The 25,320-nt window shown below is 43.5% G+C and overlaps 1 protein-coding gene across 2 annotated transcripts in view; it reads left to right on the forward strand.

Moving 5' to 3' along the window:
• Positions 1-1,212: 1,212 nt before the first annotated feature.
• XPO7 (exportin 7) overlaps positions 1,213-25,320 on the forward strand; it is an 82,965-nt gene continuing 58,857 nt past the window's right edge. The window contains exon 1 of one of the 2 annotated variants that reach the window (XM_045003359.1): positions 1,213-1,516. In XM_045003359.1, coding sequence (XP_044859294.1) covers positions 1,454-1,516 — 63 coding nt within the window. In that variant the 5' untranslated portion in view covers positions 1,213-1,453. The remainder of the gene's footprint in view (positions 1,517-25,320) is intronic. The other variant, XM_045003360.1, reaches the window with a different exon arrangement.

The raw sequence follows: 25,320 nt of genomic DNA on the forward strand, positions 1-25,320 counted from the left end.
TTGCCCCCAGCACAGGGCTAGCTGGGGGTACAGTGCACGGTCAGATGCAGTGCTAGGACAGTGCTCCCGGCACGGGGCAAGCGGAGGGTGCAGGGCAGGCTGCCCCTTTGGCTCACAGCCCGGTCCCGGCCTGTTGCTCCGGCGCTGCCTTTCCAGTGCGTGGCGCCTTTAAGAGCCATGTAAACAAAGCCTAGTCCCCGTCCCTCCCCCCGCTCCTCTCTTAGCCGCTGACGTTACTGCGTCGCTTACGCCGCCGCAGCGGGCTGCGCCATTCTCTAAACCCCGCCGCCCCAGGGCTGGCGGCGGGGTCCTTTACGTAAAGTGCGGGAGCTGGAAGGTGCAGCGCGCAGGCGCGGCGGCCCGGCCGGGGGGAGGAGAGAGGAGCATGAATGGAGCAAAATGGCGGATCATGTGCAGGTGAGGAGGGAGCGCGCGGGGGAGGGGACAGCCGGGCCGCGCGGCGCCGGGCCGGGCGCGGGGGAGACCGGCCCGCGGGAGCTGCTGGGGCCGAGGGGCCCGGCTCCCCCCGGGGGGCTGCGGGGCAGCGGGCACCTCCCGGGGTGTGGCTCGGATCTGGGGGCGCGGGGCCCCGCTGCGAGCGGAGCCCCCCGCCCCCCCAGGCGCGGCGCTCCCAGCATGGGGCGGCGGTGCCAGCGCTCTGTGTGGGGCGGGTCACGGGCAGCCCAGGAGACTGAGCCCCTCCCCCTAGGCCCGGGCCGCCTCCGGCTAGGGCAGCTCCCCTCTGATAAAGGGGGCGGGGCTTCCCCCCCAGTGCTGGGGCACCTGGAAGTCAAGGGGGGCAAAGACACCCCCCCCCCGACTGAGTGGTGCTTGAGCATTGATACCCCCGACACACACACACGTGCCCTGTGCAGACTGGTGGGAGCCAGGGGAGAGGCCTTGCAGACCAAGGGGCAGCTGGGTGCTGGGATCTCCAGGAGCAAGGGGTGCCTGAGCACAGACTGCACCCAAGGCAGCTGCTGGCAGGGAGAGCCTGGGCTGCATTATGTTACCTGCATGCAGCTTTCACTCACTTTAGTTTCCCAGGTGCCAGCAATTAGCAGCAGCCCAAGAGTGGTGAGAAACAGGCCAGGGTGGGCAGCAGCATCGGAGGGAGCCTATCACCGCAAAGCTGGTGGCGAGAAGGGGAATTTGGGGCACAGTTGCCCAGGATTGGAGCCCTCAATCTGCCATCAGCTACCACAGCTGGGCACTTTGCACCAGGGAATAATGCCTGAAAGCACTGTAGAGTCAGCGTTACCTAGAGTACCTGGTCACTCTTAGTGTCAGAGGGCTTTGAAGGTCTTCCTGGGTTATTTTATAGGCAGAGACGACTGGAAACTTTTGCCTGTATTCTGCTAAGCCCTTCTGGTGTTCACCCCCTTTCGCGTTAAGCGTAGTAAGGGGCTGCCAACCCCAAAGTGAGAAGAACTGAGGGAACTTCAAAATTGACATGGCAGAAGTCTTGGCTTTGGGTCTGACACCATGGCCTGGATTATTTGTCTCCCATAACCAGGTAAATAAAATGTCTGCTGATATGAAGTTCATATGGTTTGAGACAGTCAGATTCTGGGCCCTATTGCCAGGATCCATGGGGTGAAATTAAGAAAGGGAAAATGTAGCTAGAATATCCGAAAGAATCTTTCTGCCTTTGATATATGCCATATGGTGGTATGGTCTCACAGGGGAAGCAGTGGAAATACCTTTATTTGTATGTTGTACGGATTGGATGAGTCTCTGAGATGTGTCAGCAGTGGAGAACAATGGCCAGGGATTGGAGGAGCTGACCTGATAGTTAACTTTCCATCTTGAACTTCAGTGATACTTTATTGAAGAGCATAGCAGTGGTTGGTAGTGGTAGTGTTAACTAACATCAAGGTTTTTTTTTAACTAGATCAGTGGTCCCCAACCTTTTTCGTCTGGCAGGCACCAGACGAAGGACCGTGGCGGAGGTCGAGCATCCGCCGAAATGCTGCTGAAATTCAGTGGCATTTCAGCGGCGACACCTCTCGATGACGCTGCTTGTCAGCGGCAAACGGCATCATCCAGAGGCAATGCCACCAAATTTCGGCAGCATTTTGGCGGATGCTTGACCGCTGGCCAGGATGCAGGCGCACCGTGTTGGGAACCCCTGAATTAGATGGTATTGGTGATCTTTTTCTGAAGGCTTTCAAAGCAAGCTTTAAAGTGGCTATTGTTAAACATTTTATTAAGAGACATTGTCAAATTAAAAATCGTATGTAAACAAGCTATCGTCTATCACTAATAACATCGTAAGGTATTAAAAATGAAAGCTTCAAAATTCCATTTCACATGATATGTGTGTCCTTCAGTTTTTTTATGTCTCTTTGCTTGGACATCTAAAATCAATGTAGTCAGTTTCGCTTTTATGTAAGAATCAGTTTCTCTTTCAGGGTCTTACTTTTGCAGTGTTTACATTTGAAACACTGAATGGGAACTATTTATTTAAAAACAACTGTTTCAGTTGGATTCAAAATAAAAGCTTGTGGAGATACATTTAGAGATCTTACAAAATTTAAACTTTGAGCCAAATCTAAGGGATAGTGTCCCTGTTAACAATTTACGCAGCCACACTTTTCATGAAGAACATTGTAAAGGACTCATCCTGGAATTAGAAATATTGCAGCAGAATGATAGTATAGAGGAAATAATGTTTTCCCAATATAGTGATGATTTAATTTGTGAGTATATGCATGATATCAGAATACAGAAAAAAAGTTTTGATAGTTACTTATTATTCAGGTAACTGTTAAATATATTCTGCATCTGGTACCTCTGTGAACCACAAGGGTGAGTAGTTTATTAACTCAGAATATAGCCCATGTAATTCTCAGGTTGTCTTGTGGGGTTGAAATAATCTTATCAAATGCAGCCTAGATAATCTGTTGGGGATTGCTGTGTTACTAACAATTTACGTGCCATAAAGACACTGGAGAATGGCTGTATTCTTTGGTTTGTCATTAGTGACACATCAGCTTCACAACTTAACCTGTGACTTTACGGATAGACCCACAGAATCCGGTGACACAGTGTCTCTTGCTGTTCTTGTCGTTTTAAAACAGGCTTTTTCTTTTTTAAATATTGGGTCAAGCAAATGGAATTTGGGGCCACAAGAACATAATTCATATTGCTAGCTTCGGGTGCACTAGTTAAACTTTAACATAAGAAGCTTGAAGATGTTCCACTCCAATGGAGATTTATTGCAAGTACTGTTAACCTGTCACTAAGCTACAGGAGACTTATCAGAAGGCATCAGTGCAATCTTTACAACTAGTGCTAATGGACAAGTTACATATCTGTAATGGAGTTATTTTATTTTATTTTTGTCTTTTTATTTTGCTTTGAGGCAAAAAAGTATAGCACCTCTGAAGAGGCTCTTCTAGCTTCCTTCAAAGCTGCCTCAGGATTTCTGGATTTTTATGGCTAGGGGAAAATCACTGATTAGATGAGTGGATTCAATTCCTGTTTGTTATAGTGTTTTTTTCTAAAACAAAACAAACCAACACACTATTTCTAATGCTGATCCAGTTGTTTGGATATTTTGTGAGTAGGCTGTCTGGGGCTCTGTTATAAACTATGCTTGTTTTTAAAAAAAACTGGAACACCCTTGATACAGGGAGACATTGAATATAAGTTTGGATGAGTGAGAGCATATAACTTGAGACTTGATTCTGTTTTGGATAATAGGGTGTTTCAGATAACTGATATCTGGATGATATAGTATATAAGACTAGCAGCGGAGTGGCCATATTTTGTCAAACTTCCAGTCCAGTTATTAAATATTGACTCCACAGAGTTACTGTCATTAGAACTTGCATGTTAATACTTAACAAAGTGCAAAAGTGTAGATTTATTTATAATTATTATGAGTTATGGAGTTTACAATATGATGCAAGTTGATGAAAGTGGAAGAAGAGTTGAGTTCTTCGAGACCACAGCTGAAGGACTATAGCATCATGTTCTGTAGCTTTTTAAAAAATGGAACTGTGAATGTAGAAAATCCCACTTCTTTTCTGAGTGCAATCCACGTAGTCAAAGCCAGTTGGGATAGTTTTCTGCTGGACAGCTCTTCAGAATTACTGTGCAGGGTCTAGGAATGAAAAGGACTGTAACAGAGAATTCTGTATCATTGTGTGTGGCTGTGGAAAGCTACGCGGTCTTAGACGACTGGTATAGATGCTCTTCCCTTCCTGCTTTTGATTAAGTTAATGTTTCTACCTGCTCTTTTCAGTCTGTGAATGTTGTTCCAACTCCAATATATGCGATGGAAACAGGAGATGAAGAGAGATCACTACTTTCCCCACAAAGTTTTTTCTAATAAGTCTTTTTTTCTCCTTGGAAACAGATTTGCTATGCAGTATTTCTCTTTCTTAGATCTAGGATTTGATGTCATACTGTAATCTAAAATGGGTAAACTTATTGGGAGATACCTGATGAGTTAGAATATGCTTTTAGGGAAAATGTTGATGTAGGGCAAGGGTAACAACGTGCTTCTGTGGCTTTGTGTACTGAGTTGTACCTGAAGATTCCCCTGGACCTGAATATAAGACCTAATTACATCAATTAAAAATTGTTGCCTCACTTTTATCGGTGATCATGTTATTTTTACCTGCTCTGGGTAACCCGACTTGTAGGTTTATCGTGCAAGCTCTTTTGAAATGTAACAGGTCAGGTGCTGTAGGGGTACCTTCATAGGTACAGTAGGTGGTCTGAGAGAAACTGACTGCTTGCATATGAAAAACCTAGGTTCAAGTGATATGGCAAAAGTAAAGGGATGTTAGCCATCTGATTGCAACTTCTAATTAAACTGGCAGCAGTTAATTCAAATCAGCAAACTTCCAACTCAGAAGAAGCCTATATTTGTGGCGTAAGATCGATTCAGATGTGGAGCCAGGTCCTTGAAGTTCTTTGGTGGGAAGCAAATGAAGAGGCAGGATGAAATACTTTCTTTCATTGTAAATTAAAGCCCTCTCACCTCAGAGCTATTGTATTGGAAACAGTGGAAAAATGTGGTTGGAGACACTCTAATAACATCTGCCCTTGGATGAATGGAGGAGCAGAGTTAAGAATGGAAAACTTGAGACTGAAATCAAGAAAAATGACAGTTTTTCCCATAAATATATTGGCATGTAGTGCATATAACCTGAAGCATGAAATTGGAGTAAGTGTTTAAAAAAAAACAAAAAACACCGGTGTGCATGCATGCTAATAGCCTCTTATGTGTGATTCTTAGGGTACTGTTTGTTTGGGTTTTTTTAATGAATGTCTTGCAGGGCCAATCCCCTGCCACTCCCAAACCCTAATACACCAACAAAATTCAGGAGCTATTTCTGTATTCCAAAAGGACATTGTCTTGGCTCTGGGAACAAGTAACACATTTTGCCCCAAGGGAAACCCCGGAGACTAGATATGTATTTCCTATTTGCTATCTCTGTAACCTCATGTTTGCTTGGTAAAAGAATCACGATTTAGCCCACTGCCCAACTATAATTTTGCGTAGAATACTGCATTGTTTGTTTGTTTTGTTTTTAGTCCATGCTTTTACCTTCGGCGTGTCATTGGGCTGTCTGACAGCTCTTGTGAAGGACTTTTCCCAGAATAGTCTGAGATCTGCTCAAGAACCAGGGGAAGAATACACAGTGCAACTTAAAATAGTGTTACCAGCTTTTCTTTCGCAAACTAGATTTTTATTTTACTGTCCAGCCATTGAGCAACAGAATTACTGGATAACTTTGTGGCAAGTGGATCAGAATGGCATTTTAAACGGAACCCAGGAATTCATGGATTTAGATACATAAATTTTTGGTGCTGTGATTATCATCATTTCAATGTCAAAAGTCTGAAAGTAAAACAAGGGGAAGCTCAAGCTCCAGCTCCTTTTCAGCTTGGGGGACGAAATCACTAGCAGTTGGTTAGCTGCTTCCATTCTTCCTCTTAGCCTGCCCGGGTGGCTTGTCTTATAGAATGTGCTACTCTCCTAGGAAGCAGGAAAACACCTTTTGTAAGAGACTGCTGATCTCAGAGGCACTACATATAAAGGCATGTACTTCCTCTATCCTCTGTTCAGATGATTGTGTCATGAAACAGTTATGTCTGAGAGGAGAGTGGAGGAAAATGTGTTGGCTTCTTCAAAGTTTTTCACACTCATTAGTTACTTGTTGAGACGAGAAGGATTTCAGTGAAATCCTATCCTCCATCAAAATCAGTGGGAGGTTTTACCACTGATTTCAATGGGTTCAGAATCTTGCCCTCAGTTTCTAGGTAGGAAAACCTTCTATAATTCATCTAAAGATTTCAAAGCACTTTACAAAATTAAGTCTTCTCCCCCCCCCCCCATGACATTGAGACCCATATTACAGAGAAAAAAGGCACAGTGTAGTGAAATGACAAGGTCATGCAATGAGTGAGTGTCAGAGCTGAGACTAGGCTGTATCTGTGATGTGATGGGCGATCACTCGTTACCGAGTATGCTCATCTTCCATGAGACTTATGGGTCCTCAGGTGGCTAATAAGGCCAATCCTGCATCTACGCTGCCAATTTCAGTGCTAAAACTTTAGTCGTTCAGGGGTGTGAAAAAACACCTCCCTGAGCGACAAAAGTTTTAGCACTGAAAAGCGCCAGTATAGACAACGATGGCTCCCGGCGATAAAGCTACCACTGCTCGTTAGGGGTGGGTTTTTTAAATCACTGGGAGAGCTCTCCCCCAGCGATAAAGCGTGTCTACACTGCCCATGTCACAGCATGGCTGTGCTGTAATGTGGGCAGTATAAACATACCCTAGAATTGAGGAGTCTGGGACTCCTAGCCCCCATTCTAACAGACTGTGTTCCCTCCAACACTAACACCATTAGGGAAGTATTAAGAGAACACTGAACCCTCTGTAATACAGCAAATCACTTCCTTTACTGTTCATATTGTCCTGTTGCCCTTGGTTTTGGGCAGTCTTGCTATGAACTGCAGTTGGTCTGATGCTCAGACCAACTATAGCAAAGTACAAAAAAGTCCAGACTTAAGAGGTAAAATGTTGTTTGCTGTTTTGATTCAGCTGTGTGAATCAAGGAGACACTTGTAAATCATCTGTGATGCTCTTTGAGGCTAAATCGTTTGTGTGTCTTAGTAGCCTGCATTTCCTTTTCAAGTCAACAGAAGGGAATACTTAACTTTAGAGCTTTGAATTTAGCCATGTACGCTGTGGACAGGGGCTATGCAATTCTCCAAACACAGCTTAGCCAGTACAGATCTGGAGGATCTATGCAGTTCTCACTGTACCTCATGCTTGACCTCCAACAGGCTCTCTGCGTTTCCCTATGCCAGCTAACTGTGCCACTGTTAGATTTTTTTTTTGTCTAAATTAAATGGTGGTTTTGTGCTTTGAGGGAAATAATTCCTGAAGAATTGCATAATTGTGACCCCAGTCAGACTTGAATAAGATCTTTAGAGGAGCTGCAGTGTAGTAGGGCCATTGCATAAAGTACTAAGTTAATCCAGCAAATGTGACTGTACAGTGCAACCATAAATATGTGCTCCCTGTACTGGCCTTCACTGAAACATGCAAAGTGAACCCATATAGTGGTGCCACATAAATGGTTATGGTAGTATCTACTACATTCTGAGGTTTGGTTGTGTTGAATGGATATTTAGTATGCAATTACAGGTGCTTGCTGGCTATGTTTTTATTTGTTAATGCTCACCATGTTCTGGATTGCCTACTGGGGTTAAGCAAGCTTGTTATGAAGAAAATATTACTCATAATATTTTGACATTGGGAGTTGGAATATAGTACAAGGATAACTCCACCTGCTGTGTCTTTTGGCTTGCATTATTCTGAGTGCATGTGGTACTCCTGGGGGAATTCTGCATCACTGCACATGCGCAGAATTCATGGGCCCCGCAGATTTCTTTGCTTCCCCACAGAAAAATGACTTCTGATGGGGAAGCAAAGGTAAACCACAAGAGTGGTCATGCGCCCCTCCCCAGCAATGCAGGAAGGTCAGTTTGGGTGTCCAGAGCAGCCAGTAGAGACATAAATCACCACCAGAGGGTATGGAGGGGGATCTGGGCAGTCGTGTGTGTGTGTGTGAGAGAGAGAGAGAGAGAGACGCTGTCCCTCTTGCTCACTATTGCAGCACATTTCGCGTGGAGGGGCAGGGCTTTGGGGTGTTTCTGAGGAGGGCGTGGGGCAAGCTCTGTCCCCTCAGGCAGAGCAGTGTGTAACACTCTGCCTGCTTAGTGAATTGTTCCTATTGTTTTTAGAGAATTTCTCCCGGGAGTTTAAAACAGGTGTAAAAAAATGTTAAGGCTCCTTTACATTGCGAGTGGACAGTTGTAAAGGACAGTGTGGCCTTATAAATGCTTATGGTGCTTTAGTGATTAGAACTAGTCTACATTTTTGAACTGAGAAAATTTCCTATCAAAATATGCTCCATGAACTGTTTGCTACTGACCTTTCTGGAGATGGTCAGTAGCCAATATAAATTGTGAGTTTGAGTCCTCAACCCTCGTTTGCTCTTCAGTTGTGTATGATGTAACACGGAGTGTATGGCTTCATATATTTGTTGACTAAAAACTAGAAGTAAAGGATCAGTACTAGCTACATTACTATTAGATGGGGGGGGGCAGTCCTCCAATGCTCCCCACTCCCATTCTCCATCCATTGTATTGTAGTTCAAATATGTTACCAAAATAATTGAAACCAGTGTGATTATATTGCTTTATTTTGACAAAATATGCAGAATTTTTCAGAATTTTTAATTTTTTGGCGCAGAATTCCCCCAGGAGTAATGTGGTGAGAGATCCTCAGATTTGCATGAAGATAGGTGATAGATAAGATTTCTGGTTGTTGCTTTTTTCTGCCCCGCTCCTCCTCCCCAAGTGCACACTGGTCCCTAGAACTTTTGGTGAAAGGTAGTTAGTAACCACCTACTTAGAAAGCATCTCTGCTAATGTCAGGACTGCAGCTTGATATGAAAGCAAATATTATATCTGAAGTCTGTTCCATGCTTCCTATAACTAATGTGGTAATTTTGTGAAATATTGTGGGGCTGTGTTTGTCCCTTCGTTATCAGAACCAGGGCATCAGCCTCACATTTAAATAGTCTGTTTCAAAACATGAATCTTTCACATGAATTGACAGTGGACTTGATTTTTGGGTTAAGTTGGCCAGCCTTAAGTCCGATTGTCCCCAGTGGGAACTGAAGCTCATCAGCACCTTGCTGGAGGCATTCAGTACCTTTCAGGATTGGGCCCAAGAAACTTTTTTTTTCCCCTATGGTAAAGCGTTTTTGGGAAGTAAAGGTAGGGTTCTGCATCTGCTCTTTAAGGCACTCAGCCCCTTCACTGTGCTGTGAATGTATATATAGAATGGGGATAGTGACTGTACCTGCTCAGTTATTTAGAAAAAAGATAATCAGTTACTACATTTTAGAAAAATGAGTTGATGTCACAGTGTAAAAAGTGGGCTTGAGGGTCATTCACATAACAGAGCTAACAGATTCCAATTGATTAGCCAGGCACCGCAAAACAGAAAATATGCTTTAGCAACTAATTGACAGTTTCAGCATTTTGGGGTGGACTGTCAGTGACAAGGCTGGGGGTAGATATGTCTGCACTGCAATAAAACACCCACGGCTGGCCCAGGTCAGCTGACTTAGGCTGGGGGCTATAAAGTGGCAGCGTAGATGCTCGGGCTGGAGCCCAGGCGCTGAGACATCCGCTCGGAGAGAAGGACCCATAGCTCTAACCCTCGAAGGCCAGAGCATCTATACTGCAGTTTTATGCCATGCAGCCTAAGCCCTGTGAGCCTGGGCAGCTGATCCGGGCCAGCTGTGGGTTTTTCATTGCAGTGTAGGCATACCCACTACCTCTAACAGGGTATCTTGTTACCTGTCACTGGTCTGGGTTGCATCACATCAGCTGCAAACTTGGCTAATTACAGCTGGGCATGGAATGAAATACACTGCTTTACATCACGTTTTGTATCCGGAATGCAACACTTGTTTTACATCACAGCTTTCTGTTGACACTGTCCCATTTTAATTAGTGTTATATTGTGTGCCCGCATAATACTCTGGCTGCAGAGTTCCAGAGAACTGAAAACTTACCCTGTGTGTGGCATACACCTAAACCAACAGCCAGCTTGTAGTAATATAAGCCATAAAATTGCATTTCAGTGCTGTAATCTCTGCGGATGAGAAGTGTGGCTCTGAACTCCCTTCCCATGCCCTTGTTTCTAAGGTGACTTGGGCTGCTCGTGTGTAGAGCATTTTACCTTGTCTCCCTTTTAACTTTTTTTATTTAAAGATTAATTGTTACTCCAAACCAAGACCTCTTAAAATTAGCATCTAGCCCCTCTTCTCTCCCTGCCCCATATTGCTAAAGAAGTTTTTTTAAATATATATTTTATTAAAAACCCAGGAACAACATAAATCAAACAAGAAGTTGTATGCAAGAGCAGGACAGGCAGAATGTGTAATTGGCTGGCTATCTAAATCAGGTAGATTGAAGTTGTTTGAATGCAAGTTGATCTTCATTTGATTTCTAGTGATGGAGAACCGGTCGCTAATAGCACATCTGTATAAGGGGAGACTTTTCAAATGGGAGTTGGGTGCATTTGAAAATCCCACCTTGTCAAGTTTGAGGCATCGGTAAGACAACGTACGTGTGTTTAGCTAGACAAGCAGGAAGATAATGTCATTGTTACTGACCACATTGTCACTATTCCCTACTCCACTTCATGCTTCAACTGCCCAAGTACAAATCTCTAATTATCAGTTTGTTTTTCTAAATACATGGAATAGTCATGCACTTTCACAAGGTAAGCGATTGACTTTCTATAGCCACTCCCATTCCCCAAGGTTGTCCTTTTTTTTAAAAGCTTTTCTTAGATTAAAAATCTTCCTGCTCCCTTCACCACACCTTGTGTCATCATGGAATTCCTCTGCTCTCTTTTCTTTTCTCCTCATAATACTTCGTGCACTCAAAGTGCTGTACATATTCCAAGTTCTTTACAAAGAGGGAGGGAGATGTTACAATCTCCGTCTTACAGAAGAGAAAAACTGAGACTGGCTAAGGGACTAGTCCAAGACTCCGCAATGATTTAGTGTAAAACCTGGGGTGAAAACAAGGAGCTGCAACCCCTCTCCTGAGTCCTTTGAGCCACATTTCCTTTTGTGCCACCTTATGAAGTCAGGTATATGCATGTTGAGAATGTACTCATTAACATCTTTAATCACTTGTACAGTCTTGGGTTTAATTGGCTGATCATTCAGGCAGCCACTGTCTGGCCTGTGACATGCTTTATAAAGGTGCAAGGTTGCTTTATAAATTGAAACTATTAAGGTCCAGTTGGCAGCCAGGTGTCCTCTTTGTTTAAAAAAAATAATAAAAATAAAATCAAATCTGAATAATCCATTGTGACTGGACTGGAAGGCATTTGCAATCAAAGCTTTCTGTGCAATTGTGTGTTAAATACTTGAAAATTGATGTAGAAATGTAAAGCTCTTGAAATATTTTATGATCCATTTCTATGGTGCTCACTAATGTGAAATCTCTCTTGATTCACAAATGCCAGAAAATGTATATTGACCTTGTAACTCTCAACACTTATTAGAGGAAGGAACTTTAATCTGCTATATTCAAACCGTATTCCTATATATTTTTGAGTCTCATCAAAATAATTTTCCCTAGGTGGAGGTAAATATTGGGGGAGTAAGTAAAGTGCATTCTTCAGATTTCTTTAAGATACAATATTGCCTCTGATTTTCCATTTATAAAATGACTTCTCAGCATAAATTGTAATGCTCCCCTTATCTGCTATCCAGTAGATCATTGGATGGAAGGGAGGGCTGGAATTCTCTAGGTCAGCCTCTCTTCATTAAGCAGGAAGTGACCCATATTGTTTTCCATAATGTTTTAAACCCTTTTTCAAAGCCCAGGGATGGGATGGTATTTACCAGTGGTGATTTTTACCAGGTAAAATCATGGGGCTTTTTTACTGCCCCAGGAAAAACTAGTTAGTCCCATGCTTTAAAAACTTTGTTAATGCACTCCACTTTACGTTTAACTTTAGTTAGTGTATTCAGATTGTGGTTACATAAGGCTGTAGATGTGTAGATCAATTTAATGTACAGATAAAAAGTAAAATTGGGAGTGGATGTTATACTAATATATGTAACTATAATACTGAGCATCAGAATGTCTATGTTTTGGTTCAGTATTTTCTCAAGGAAGTTATACGTGTCATGATTAATTTCATTTTTCAATATTATATAAACCAGTGGTTCTCAAACTTTTGTACTGGTGACCCTTTCACATAGCAAGCCTCTGTGTGTGACACCCCCCCCCCAAATATATAAAGTGTTTTTTAATTTATAACACCATTATAAATGCTGGATGCAAAGTGGGGTTTGGGGTGTAGGCTGACAGCTCGTGACCCCCCCATGTGATAACCTTGTGACCCCCTGAGGGGTCCCGACCCCCAGTTTGAGAACCTGTGCTATAATTAAAAAAAAATGTCATTTGGTTATATGAAAACGACATAATACGGAGTTGTAGGCTTTGAAGCACTAAGCAATCAAGATCATGCAGAGATGCAGACTTCCAGTCCAGGTCCATTTGGCCACGCAGCATTCTGTAGGAGAAGACCAACTTTGATGTAGCAGATAGACCAAGCCTATTCCTCAGTTTTGAATGGAAGTATCTGAAGTTTGAAAAGATTCATTCTGTGTTGGCTGAACTTGCTAGACACTGATGTGATTATTTTCCCCAGTTTTCCTGTTTAAACAGGTATTTACCAGTGCTCTGTTCTAAACTAGTTTTTCCTGGAAAATCGCCAAACCTACCAAAGCCACCCATGTATGGGGTCGTAACTACAGTAACTCCTTGCTTAATGTTGTAGTTATGCTCCTGAAAAATGCGACTTTAAGCGAAATAATGGTAAGCGAATCCAATTTCCCCATAAGGATTCATGTAAATGGGTATGGAGGGGGGGGGGGGTTCCAGGGAATTTTTTTTCACCATACATACACACACACAGTATAAGTTTTAAACAATTTAATACTGGTACACAGTGATGATGATTGTGAAGCTTGGTTGAGGTGGTGAAGTCAGAGGGTGGGATATTTCCCAGGGAATGCCTTACTGCTAAATGATGAACTAGCAATCTGCTGAGCCCTCAAGGGTTAACACGTTGTTAATGTAGCCTCACACTCTACAAGGCAGCAGGAATGGAGGGAGGGGAGACAGCATGGCAGAGACAGAGACACACACCGTGTATGAGAGAGAGAAATGTGCATGGCCCCTTTAAGTCTGCTGACCCCACTGTAAGTACCCTGCCTTTTTAAATAGATCAGCAAGTTGAAACAGCAGCTCCTGCCAGCAAGCTCCCTCCATCCTGAGCCCTGTCGTGTGTGTCCCCTGCTCTATGGAAATGGAGTAAGCGGGGTGCAGGAGCAGGGAGGAAGGGGTCACCCTGACATTAGCCCCCCCCTTGCACAGCAAGCAGGAGGCTGTGGAGAACAGCTCCAAGGCAGAGGGCAAGAGCAGCATAAGGCTGTGGGGGGAGGGACAGCTGAACTGCTGGCAATTGATAGCCTGCTGGGTAGCTGCTGCACAGGGAACTTAGGGGAACAGGGAGCTGATGGCAGGGGCTGCCAGTCCACCCTGGTTACAAGCCCCCCCCTCCCCCCCCCCCGCTAGCTGCAACAGGCTGTTCTTTCTGCAAGCAGTGGACAAAGCAGTTGGCTGCCAAATGATGTTATAAGGGAACATTGCACAACTTTAAATGAGCATGTTCTCTAATTGATCAGCAATGAAACAATGTTAACTAGGATGACTTTAAGTGAGTAGTTACTGTACACCAGTGCCCAGCAAATCCATCCTATGAGTAGATAAGTTCATAAAAATATCTTATTCAAGAAGATAAATGTATCCTTTTAATAACTTATTGTAGTTATCAGTGGACCACACACTTTCACTTGTTAATAAGATCACTATAAAAACAGCAGACACCATTTTCCTGTTAGTGAAATGCTGCCACTTCAGAGCCATCTCTTAATCCCTCCATCCTTTTCATCTGTTGCCAGTAAAATGAGCTCTTCATTGGTATACCTTCTACACTGTGCTTTCAGATCTGTGAAGGATTTATTTTTCTCCTGCAGTGGCATTTTTTGCATGGTTCTCAAATATACCTCTTTACTGGTCTATCCAGTAACCTGTCACTTTGAATTAATAGTATTGTTTCCTGTGTTCACATTAGGTAGAAGTGAAGTGTTATTTCTATATCATCCAAGTGTTTTGGATTAATTTCCTATTTGAATGCTCTGTGCTTTTGTATCATTAGCTGGGTGTGTTTGTGAACTTGGTGATTGCAGGAGGAGTTGTCCTTGGACGTTGTACTTGAGAACACTGCTAAAGAAGAAATATCAGTAGAGGATAATGTTCTAAAGTGCCTCTAGTTAAATCAGTAAGTTAAAGATAAGTTTGCAAACTTTGCTGAGCTTCTGCAGTTTTATGTATGAAGAGATACAGCAGTTCATAGAGGCTTTACACCTTCAGGGTGTTCACTGGTTATGGAACTCAGCACACATCTCAGGGGTGCCTTTTTTTTTTTTTTTTAAATCTGGATGAAAGAGCAACTCTGCACCCCTAAGGAATCTGCATAGTGCATGGCTTGGGCTTGTCAATGCAGAGTGCTTGATTTAAATATTGGCTTCTTTGTAACGTGTTCCCATTTAGGTAAAATATTACTTCTGTCGTGTGTTGAATGTCTGGAACAAACTGACAATCACCAGTGTGACTGTGAAATGTATAGCAGGGGGAGACTGTGCACTTTTGATTGTTGCACCTGAAGGCTGGCTTTTGTTTGCACAGCTAAAGCCCCAAATGTTGTTTGTAGCTCTTGTTAGTTGAGGGGGAAATATGATCCAGGAATTTGAAAGCCAGCTTGTTTCTTCATGGCAGCAAGCGTTACTAGTACTGTAGTTGACTCATCTTATTTTCCCATTGCAAATACCAAAGCCCAATGAAGTTCCTTATCTTCCATTCCTATCTGTGTCCCAAACACAGTGGAAGAGATTACAAAACCTTTTCCCCCTCTTTATAACAAAATGCAAGTCTGTATGGGAAAATTGATCTGTGACTTTAGAAGCAGTTCACTCCTATAAGACTTCTTGCTGGGTTTACAAAATAAATCTTACTTTTCAGTTAGTTTTTTAACTAAATAAGATTTTGGAACTGCAGAATTCTCAAATGATGCACTCCAGGGATTATTTTGCCGATTTACCAATCAGAATATTATCTTCCCTAACTCTTGATTTTGTTTGGGGCTGTGTGTGTGTGGTTTCAATCCATGTCAACCAAGATAACCCATTGTTTCACAGCTGCTCCTTGTGCTTGCAAATGAATGGTGATGATTCTGTCCAAGCCTCTGATGTGTTAACGAATCTATGGTTCGTCACCAGAAGTGAAGAACCACAATGAGCGTTTGCTGTATTTGTCCAATTTTGAGTTATTAAAACAAAGGTTGCACATCTTCTTCCAACCCTGCCACTCAGTGTCTAAAAAGCAATATGTATTTGGATTTTTCTAAAAAATCAAACTTCTTTTCTAAAACGCTTTTAACAGCTAGATGTCTCAGGAATAGATTTCTTTGTAATAGGAAAATCTAAAAAGTGTTTCCGACCACTTTACAAATGTGTGTAGTTAAATATTGGTAGTAACTGTGTAGAAGTAGCCTCTGTGCTTAGGAATGTCTCATGAGTGGGGCCCTACCAAATTCACGGCCATGAAAAACACATCATGGACCATGAAATCTGGTGTGTCCCCCCTCCCCCTGAAAATCTGGTCTTTTGTGTGCTTTTACCCTATACTATACAGATTTCACAGGGGAGACCAGCATTTCTCAAATTGGGGGTCCTGACCTAAAAGGGAGTTGCAGGGGGGTCACCAGGTTATTTTAGGGAGGTTGCGATATTGCTACCCTTACTTCTGTACTGCCTTCAGAGCTGGGCACCCTATCAACAGCAGTCACTCTCCAGCCGCCCAGCTCTGAAGGCAGCAGCACAGAAGTAAGGGTGGCAATACCATACCATGCCATTCTTACTTCCACGCTGCTGCTGGCAGTGGCTCTGTCTCCCGTCCAGCAGCTGCCATACTCCAGATGCTCAGCTCTGAAGGCAGCGCTGCTGCCAGTAGCAGCGCAGAAGTAAGGGTAGCAATACCACAGCCCCCCTACAATAACCTTGCAGCACCCCTCAACACAACTCCCTTTTGGGTCAGGACCCCTACAATTACAACACCTTGAAATTTCAGATTTAAATACACCTCTACCCCGATATAACACTGTCCTCGGGAGCCAAAAAATCTTACCACGTTATAGGTGAAACCGCGTTATATCGAACTTGCTTTGATCCGCGGAGTGCACAGCCCTGCGCCACCGCCCCGCCTCCCATTCCCCCCAGAGCAATGCTTTACTGTATTATATTCGAATTTGTGTTATATCGGGTCGCGTTATATCGGGGTAGAAGTGTAGCTGAAATCATGAAATTTACTATTTATAAAATCCTATGACTGTGAAATTGACCAAAATGGACTGTGAATTTGATAGGGCCCTACTCATGAGTAGCCTGGATCTTAGCACCTGATTTACTGAAATGGGGAACGTTTACTTGGATTACATAGGATTATACTCCGTTTTCATAAAATACTACGGAGTTATTAACTTGTGGTTAAAAAGACACCAGAGACTTAAAAAAAGGAGCTTGACTTATCCAGATGATGACATCTTTCACCTGATCACCCGATACTGTATATCCAGCAAAGTGGTTTCACTCCTGCCTAAACAAGTGATGCTCACAATGGCTTCACTACTTGCCTTGTTCCAGTTCAGCTGGAAATGGTGGTTGACCTTCATCAAATGTAGTGGGCAGGAATACAGGGGAAGTACTAACTTCTACAGGAATTAATTGGTTAAAATCAATTTTATTAAATAAGGTAGTGTCTCACTTTCATGTAATGAGGGGCACCAAAAGGTTTCTTAAAGTGGGGGAAAATAATGAGAGACCCTGGACAAACATCATTCTTGTGAAGGAGCTTACTACTGAAAGAAACAAGAAAGAAGAAACAGAAGGCGCTTACTACAAGAAAGAAACCAACAGAACTCCACTGGCCATCACCTACAGTCCTCAGCTTAAACCTCTCCAATGCTTCATCAATGATCTACAACCCATTCTGGACAATGATCCCTCGCTTTCACAGACCTTGGGAGGCAGGCCAGTCCTCACCCACAGACAGCCCGCCAACCTTAAGCATATTCTCACCAGCAACCACACACCACACCATAGCAACTCTAACTCAGGAACCAATCCATGCAACAAAACTCAATGCCAACTCTGTCCACATATCTACGCCAGCAACACCATCACAGGACCTAACCAAATAGCTACACTATCACCAGTTCATTCACCTGCACGTCCACCAACGTTATGTATGCCATCATGTGCCAGCAGTGCCCCTCTGCTATGTACATCGGCCAAACTGGAAAGTCCCTACGTAAAAGGATAAATGGACACAAGTCAGATATTAGGAATGGCAATATACAAAAACCTGTAGGAGAACACTTCAACCTTCCTGGCCACACGATAGCAGATTTAAAGGTAGCCATCCTACAGCAAAAACACTTCAGGACCAGACTTCAAAGAGAAACTGCTGAGCTTCAGTTCATTTGCAAATTTGACACCATCAGCTCAGGATTAAACAAAGACTGTGAATGGCTAGCCAACTACAAAAGCAGTTTCTCCTCCCTTGGTGTTCACACCTCAACTGCTAGAACAGGGCCTCATCCTCCCTGATTGAACTAACCTCGTTATCTCTAGACTGATTCTAGCCTGCATTTTTATACCTGCCTCTGGAAATTTCTATTACATGCGTCTGACAAAGTGGGTATTCACCCATGAAAGCTTATGCTCCAATACATCTGTTAGGGTATGGCTACACTTACAAATCTGCAGCGCTGGTAGTTGCAGCGCTGGTCGTCCAGCTGTGCAGGGCCAGCGCTGGTGTGTGGCCACATTTGCAGTATTTGCAGTGCTGTTGGGAGTGATGCATTATGGGCAGCTATCCCAGCATTCAGGTGGCAGCAACGGTGCTTTTCAAAAGGGGGGGGGGGGTGTAGTGTGACAGGGAGTGGGGGGAGAGAGAGAGAGTGGATTTTTGGAGCCAACACTGCGTGTTAGCTTCCTGACTTGAAAAATCAGAACATGTTCCCGATCCCTTACCCTTAACTCTTAACTGCAAACAGCCTGCAGCCAACACGACTCCCTTTCTCCCCTCTGCCCCTGCTGTTTCTGTCAAGCCTACACTCCCTCCCTGCCTGCCTCATTATCTCATTTGATTGTTCACAGATAGCTCCTGTTTGCTGTGATCAGTGTTTGTAGATAAACAGCTCTGGGATCAACGGAGTTCACAACAAAACAAAGAGAGGCTGCATAACAAAACAAAGAGAGTAATTTATAAAAGCATTCTGGGATACAGCCTTATACCCTGGAGGCCAATCACAGCGCTGGTGTGTGGCCACACTTGATGACCAGCGCTGCAGCACCAGCGCTGGAATCCTTATTCCCCATGCTGAGTGAGGTGTACGGCCAGCGCTGCAGCCAGGGAGTTGCAGCGCTGGAAGTGCCCTGCAGGTGTGGCCACTTACTAATTGCAGCGCTGGTGGAGGCTTTCCAGCGCTGCAACTCGCCAGTGTAGCCATACCCTTAGTCTATAAGGCGCCACAGGACTCTTTATTGCTTTTAACAGATCCAGACTAACATGGCTACCCCTCTGATACTACTTCTGAACATCTAAGTGCCTTGCAATGAGGTATATTTTTAATATGAATTATTTGGATTGATAATCTAAATGTTAGTTAAGAGTCAGGACTTTCAGACTTGCTTCATGTAAAACTTTTAGCCAGATTAAGCTCCTAGTCTATGTAAGTGCAACTAAGAATTGTTCACATTATACATAGTTCTTGCTTCATAAGTTTCTAAAACAAGGTAAGTTGCAAGGGCTTCTTTTCCTCTTACAAGTTCTTGTGGTACTTATGCATAGAGCCTTGCATGGATACAAAATTTATATCCGCATACGGTCTGCGATGTGCAAACATGGTCCACAGATATCTGCAGATGTGGCTATAAAGTGGATATCTGCAGATTTGCAGGGCTCTACTTATGCAATGGGTCAGGTTACTGCTCCATTGAGGCACTATGATTTGAGTCGAGCTTGCGGAGTCTCTGCTGTGTTTATTTGGATCTTGCTATTTCTAAGTGCGTCACAAAACTGCAAACCCAGAACACAACTGGTTGAAATACATGTTGTTTCAGCTGATCAGACAGAAGTGGAAGTCAGTTGATCTGCTCCTTCTCTGTGAGACTAAATGGGCCTTTGGCATGTCCTTTTTTTTTTTTTAATTCATTATTGTTTGCACTTGCAAATTGGGATGCAGTTTGCTACATATGTAAGTGCCACTAGCATAAGCATCACATACTCACTGAAGGCACACTTTTATATTACTAAACTAGGCACATGCTTATCATTCCTCCTTTTAATACCCTGTAACCAACTGTCGTCCTTGTTGGAAAAACAGAGCTGAGCCTCAGTGAAATTACGCTGCGATATTTGTTTCTGAGTAGTTTATTGAATAGTTTCTGCTGTTGCATGTCAGCAGTTTCACTTCCTACTTACACTCAATCATTCTTGTTCTTAGATTATAAGGTCCCTGGTGCAGGGATTACCTCTATTTATGAGCAATGTAGAGTGTTGAGTGCCTTTTTGGTCCTAAAGAAGTGCTAAACTGTGGTAGCTCATTTATGGTAGGCGTGGGTGAAGAAGGACAGATCTTGCAGCATGTCTAAAACTAGATATGTACCTTTTTGTCAGTTTTTATGAGTGATCTGCCCTGGAAACACTACACATTTTACCACTCGTAAGGAAACTCATCCCCTGAGCTTGCATCTCATGAAAATCTGTGCACAGCACAATCCCGTGCTAAATCAGAAATGATGCCACAAATCATTGTTGGATTCCCAAGTCTGGTATTTGCTTCTCTGGGTCAGCAAGTGCTGAGAATTTTGCATAGGAATTATGTTTATCACCTTGTAACAGGTGCCTCGAGTTGTTCTACAGTACCTGAGTAGGAGTGGCATTGCTAGACTCTCTAAAAGAAATCCCATCCAGCCCACCTTGGTTAGAAGAATGTTTGCTTTAGGGGAGAAAATGGGGAATTTTTTATTGATTCCCTGAAAGATGCAAGGAGATGCCTATGGATACTACTGCAATAAATAATTGTGATGTGCTGGAAGTGCATAAATAGTAGGGCTGTCAGGAGATTTTAAAAAATTAATCGTGATTAATCTCGCACTTAAACAATAATAGAATGCCATTTACTTAAATATTTTTGGATGTTTTCTACATTTTCAAATATATTGATTTAAATTACAACACAATACAAAATGTACAGTGCTCACTTTATTTTTATTACAAATATTTTCACAGTAAAAAACAAAAGAAATAGTATTTTTCAACTCTTCTAATAAAAGTACTGTAGTGCAATCTCTTTATCATGAAAGTTGAGCTTACAAATGTAGAATTATGTATCAAAAAACTGCATTCAAAAATAAAACAATGTAAAACTTTAGAGCCTACAAGTCCACTCAGTCCTACTTCAGCCATCGCTCAGACAAACAAGTTTGGTTACAATTTGCAGGCGATAATGTTGCCCGCTTCTTGTTTACAATGTCAGCTGACAGTGAGAACAGAAGTTCGCATGGCACTGTTGTAGCTGGCATCACAAGATATTTATGTGCCAGTTGCGCTGAAGATTGATATGTCCCTTCATGCTTCAACCACCATTCCAGAAGTGCCAAATGCAGCATACATTTCCTCAATTATCTGAAACGGGAACTGTAGCATGGCTAAGTCAGAATCTATTGAACTAAACCTGCTTAAAGCTTATTGCAGCCCTTGTATGCAAAGAGTGATTTTTAAGCAACCATGTAATATAGGATCAATTCCACAGCCATTTCCTGAAGCCTCCTTTTTCAGTAGCTGTTTTCTTGGGGGTATTTATCATTTGAAGATGATCACACACTGTTTATATTTGATGTGTGGAAAACGCTCGTGACAATTTTACTTTTATGCTTTCTGTCTTAACTTTTTTTTCAGTCTCCTGTTTATGCTTTATCACTCTGTCAGCTCCACAGATATTCATTCTCACTGGGAAAGCACCGAAGCAGAGACTTTTTAAAGAATGGGTGCCAGAGTAAGGCCTCCAAGTCAGTGGCTGATATTTCAAAAGTGCTGAGAACCAGCAGTTCTCACTGAAGTCAACAGAGGCTGCTGGATACTCAGAATTTTTTGAAGATCAGATTTGGGGGGCTAACTTGAGACCCCTGAATAGTATGGTGGGTGTTTTGTTTTGTTTGGGCTTTTTTTTTTTTTTTTAATCTTGGCCTAAAACTTTTGGCTTTTCATCAGTACTGAGGCAATTCTCACGAAGCCTATGTCAGCAACTCCATTAAAAACAAAAAAACAAAGCCGAAAAAAACCCATCATACTCTTCAGAAATGGATGACCTGGGTGGAAAAAACCTGGAAACTATATCTGCCTATAATTTGCGTAGGGCTAAAACTGTATGCAGTTGTAATCAGATGCCTTTCCCTAACCGTTCTCAAGCAAAGTTCACACACTGTAGGATAAAAAAAGCTCATTCCCTTCCTGGAGTTTGGCATATTAACAAAGAAAGAAACAAATAACACAAAAACAATGAGGAGTCCGGTGGCACCTTAAAGACTAACACAGGGGTAGGCAACCTATGGCATGCGTGCCGAAGGCAGCACGCAAGCTGATTTTCAGTGGCACTCACACTGCCTGGGTCCTGGCCACCAGTCCAGGGGGCTCTGCATTTTAATTTTATTTTAAATGAAGCTTCTTAAACATTTTAAAAACCTTATTTACTTTACATACAACAATAGTTTAGTTATACATTATAGACTTCTAGAAAGAGATTTTCTTAAATGTATTACTGGCATGTGAAACCTTAAATTACAGTGAATAAATGAAGACTCGGCACACCACGTCTGAAAGAGCAGCAAAGAGTCTTGTGGCACCTTATAGACTAACAGACGTTTTGGAGCATGAGCTTTCGTGGGTGAATACCCACTTCGTCAGATGCATGTAGTGGAAATTTCCAGGGGCAGGTATATATAAGCAAGCAAGAAGCAGGCTGGAGTTAACAAGGTTAGTTCAATCAGGGAGGATGAGGCCCTCTTCTAGCAGCTGAGGTGTGAAAACCAAGAGAGGAGAAACTGGTTTTGTAGTTGGCAAGCCATTCACAGTCTTTGTTTAATCCTGAGCTGATGGTGTCAAATTTGCAGATGAACTGAAGCTCAGCAGTTTCTCTCTGAAGTCTGGTCCTGAAATTTTTTTGCTGCAGGATGGCCACCTTAAGATCTGCTATTGTGTGGCCAGGGAGGTTGAAGTGTTCTCCTACAGGTTTTTGTATATTGCCATTCCTAATATCTGATTTGTGTCCATTTATCCTTTTCCGTAGAGACTGTCCAGTTTGGCCGATGTACATAGCAGAGGGGCATTGCTGGCATATGATGGCATATATTACATTGGTGGACGTGCAGGTGAAAGAATCGGTGATGGTGTGGCTGATCTGGTTAGGTCCTGTGATGGTGTCGCTGGTGTAGATATGTGGGCAGAGTTGGCATCGAGGTTTGTTGCATGGATTGGTTCCTGAGTTAGAGATACTATGGTGCAGTGTGCAGTTACTGGTGAGACTATGCTTCAGGTTGGCAGGTTGTCTGTAGGCGAGGACTGGCCTGCCACCCAAGGTCTGTGAAAGTGTGGGATCATTGTCCAGGATGGGTTGTAGATCCCTGATGATGCGTTGGAGGGGTTTTAGCTGGGGACTGTATGTGATGGCCAGTGGAGTCCTGTTGGTTTCTTTCTTGGGTTTGTCTTGCAGTAGGAGGCTTCTGGGTACACGTCTGGCTCTGTTGATCTGTTTCCTTATTTCCTCGTGTGGGTATTGTAGTTCTGAGAATGCTTGATGGAGATTTTGTAGGTGTTGGTCTCTGTCTGAGGGGTTAGAGCAGATACGGTTGTACCTCAGTGCTTGGCTGTAGACAATGGATTGTGTGGTGTGCCCGGGATGGAAGCTGGAGGCATGAAGGTAGGCATAGCGGTCGGTAGGTTTTCGGTATAGGGTGGTGTTAATGTGACCATCACTTATTTGCACCGTGGTGTCTAGGAAGTGGACCTCCCATGTAGATTGGTCCAGACTGAGGTTGATGGTGGGGTGGAAGCTGTTGAAATCGTGGTGGAATTTTTCCAGAGTCTCCTTCCCATGTGTCCAGATGATGAAGATGTCATCAATGTAGCGTAGGTAGAGAAGGGGCGTGAGTGGACGGGAGCTGAGGAAGCGTTGTTCCAGGTCTGCCATAAAAATATTGGCATATTGTGGGGCCATGCGAGTGCCCATAGCGGTGCCACTGATCTGGAGATATATATTGTCATCAAATTTGAAATAGTTGTGCGTGAGGATAAAGGCACAGAGCTCAGCAACCAGTTGTGCTGTGGCATCATCAGGGATACTGTTCCTGACAGCTTGTATTCCATCAGTGTGTGGGATGTTTGTGTAGAGAGCCTCTACATCCATGGTGGCTAGGATGGTGTTTTCTGGAAGGTCTCCAATGCATTGTAGTTTCCTCAGGAAATCAGTGGTGTCACGGAGATAGCTGGGAGTGCTGGTGGCATAGGGTCTGAGTAGAGAGTCCACATATCCAGACAGTCCTTCAGTGAGAGTGCCAATGCCCGAGATGATGGGGCGTCCAGGATTTCCGGGTTTGTGGATCTTGGGTAGTAGATAAAATAACCCTGGTCGGGGCTCTAAGGGTATGTCGATTTGTTCCGGTGTTAGTGTAGGGAGTGTCCTGAGTAGATGGTGCAGTTTTAGTGTATTCCTCAGTGGGATCTGAGGGAAGTGGCCTGTAGAATTTGGTATTGCAGAGTTGTCTGGCGGCCTCCTTTTGGTAGTCAGACCTATTCATGATGACAACAGCACTTCCTTTATCAGCCTCTTTGATTATAATGTCAGGGTGCTTTCTGAGGCTGTGGATGGCATTGCGTTCTGCACAACTTAGGTTATGAGGCAAGCGATGTTGTTTTTCCACAATTTCTGCCTATGCACGTCAGCGGAAGCATTCTATGTATAGGTCCAGACTGTCATTTCGACCCTCAGGAGGAGTCCATGTGGAGTTCTTCTTCTTGTGCTGTTGGTGGGAGGGTAACTGTGTATCAGTGGGCTGTTCAGTGTTATCCTGAAAGTATTCTTTGAGTCGGAGATGGCGAAAGTAGGCTTCCAGATCGCCGCAGAACTGTATCATGTTAGTGGGGGTGGCAGGGCAGAAAGAGAGTCCCCGAGATAGGACAGACTTTTCTTCTGGGCTGTGTGTGTGGTTGGATAGATAGCAACGTCTGAAAGGTTGCTGACCCCTGGACTAACAGATTTATTTGGGCATAAGCTTTTGTTGGTGAAAAACCCACTTCCTCAGATGCACACAAAGTTCATCCCAGGCCTTCAAAGGTTTGGTGTTTCCTAGCTGAGGAATGCTCAGCCCACACTCTATATCAGGGGTAGGCAACCTATGGCACGGGTGCCAAAGGCGGCACGCAAGCCGATTTTCAGTGGCACTCACACTGCCCAGGTCCTGGCCACCAGTCCAGGGGGCGCCGCATTTTAATTTAATTTTAAATGAAGCTTCTTAAACATTTTTAAAGCCTTATTTACTTTACATACAACAATAGTTTAGTTATATATTATAGATTTATAGAAAGAGACCTTCTAAAAACATTAAATTTTTACTGCACACAAAACCTTACATTCGAGTGAATAAATGAAGACTCGGCACACCACTTCTGAAAGGTTGCCGACCCCTGCTCTAGATCCCCTGTAGAACTCCTCCCTTAATCTTGTTAAGATAATGAGCCACCTGCCTCAGGGTATGGCTACACTTGCAAGTGTGCAGCGCTGGGAGTTACAGCTGTCTTCGTACAGCTGTGTAGGGAAAGCGCTGGTGTGTGGCCACACTCACAGCTACCAGCGCTGCAGTGTGGCCACATTTGCAGCATTTGCAGCGCTGTTGGAAGTGATGCATTATGGGCAGCTATCCCAGCGTTCAAGTGGCAGCAACGTGCTTTTCAAAAGAGGGGGGTGGAGTGGAGTGTGACAGGGAGTGAGGGAGAGAGAG

This window comes from Mauremys mutica, chromosome 2 (assembly GCF_020497125.1).
Source record: "Mauremys mutica isolate MM-2020 ecotype Southern chromosome 2, ASM2049712v1, whole genome shotgun sequence".
Lineage (NCBI taxonomy): Eukaryota > Metazoa > Chordata > Testudines > Geoemydidae > Mauremys > Mauremys mutica.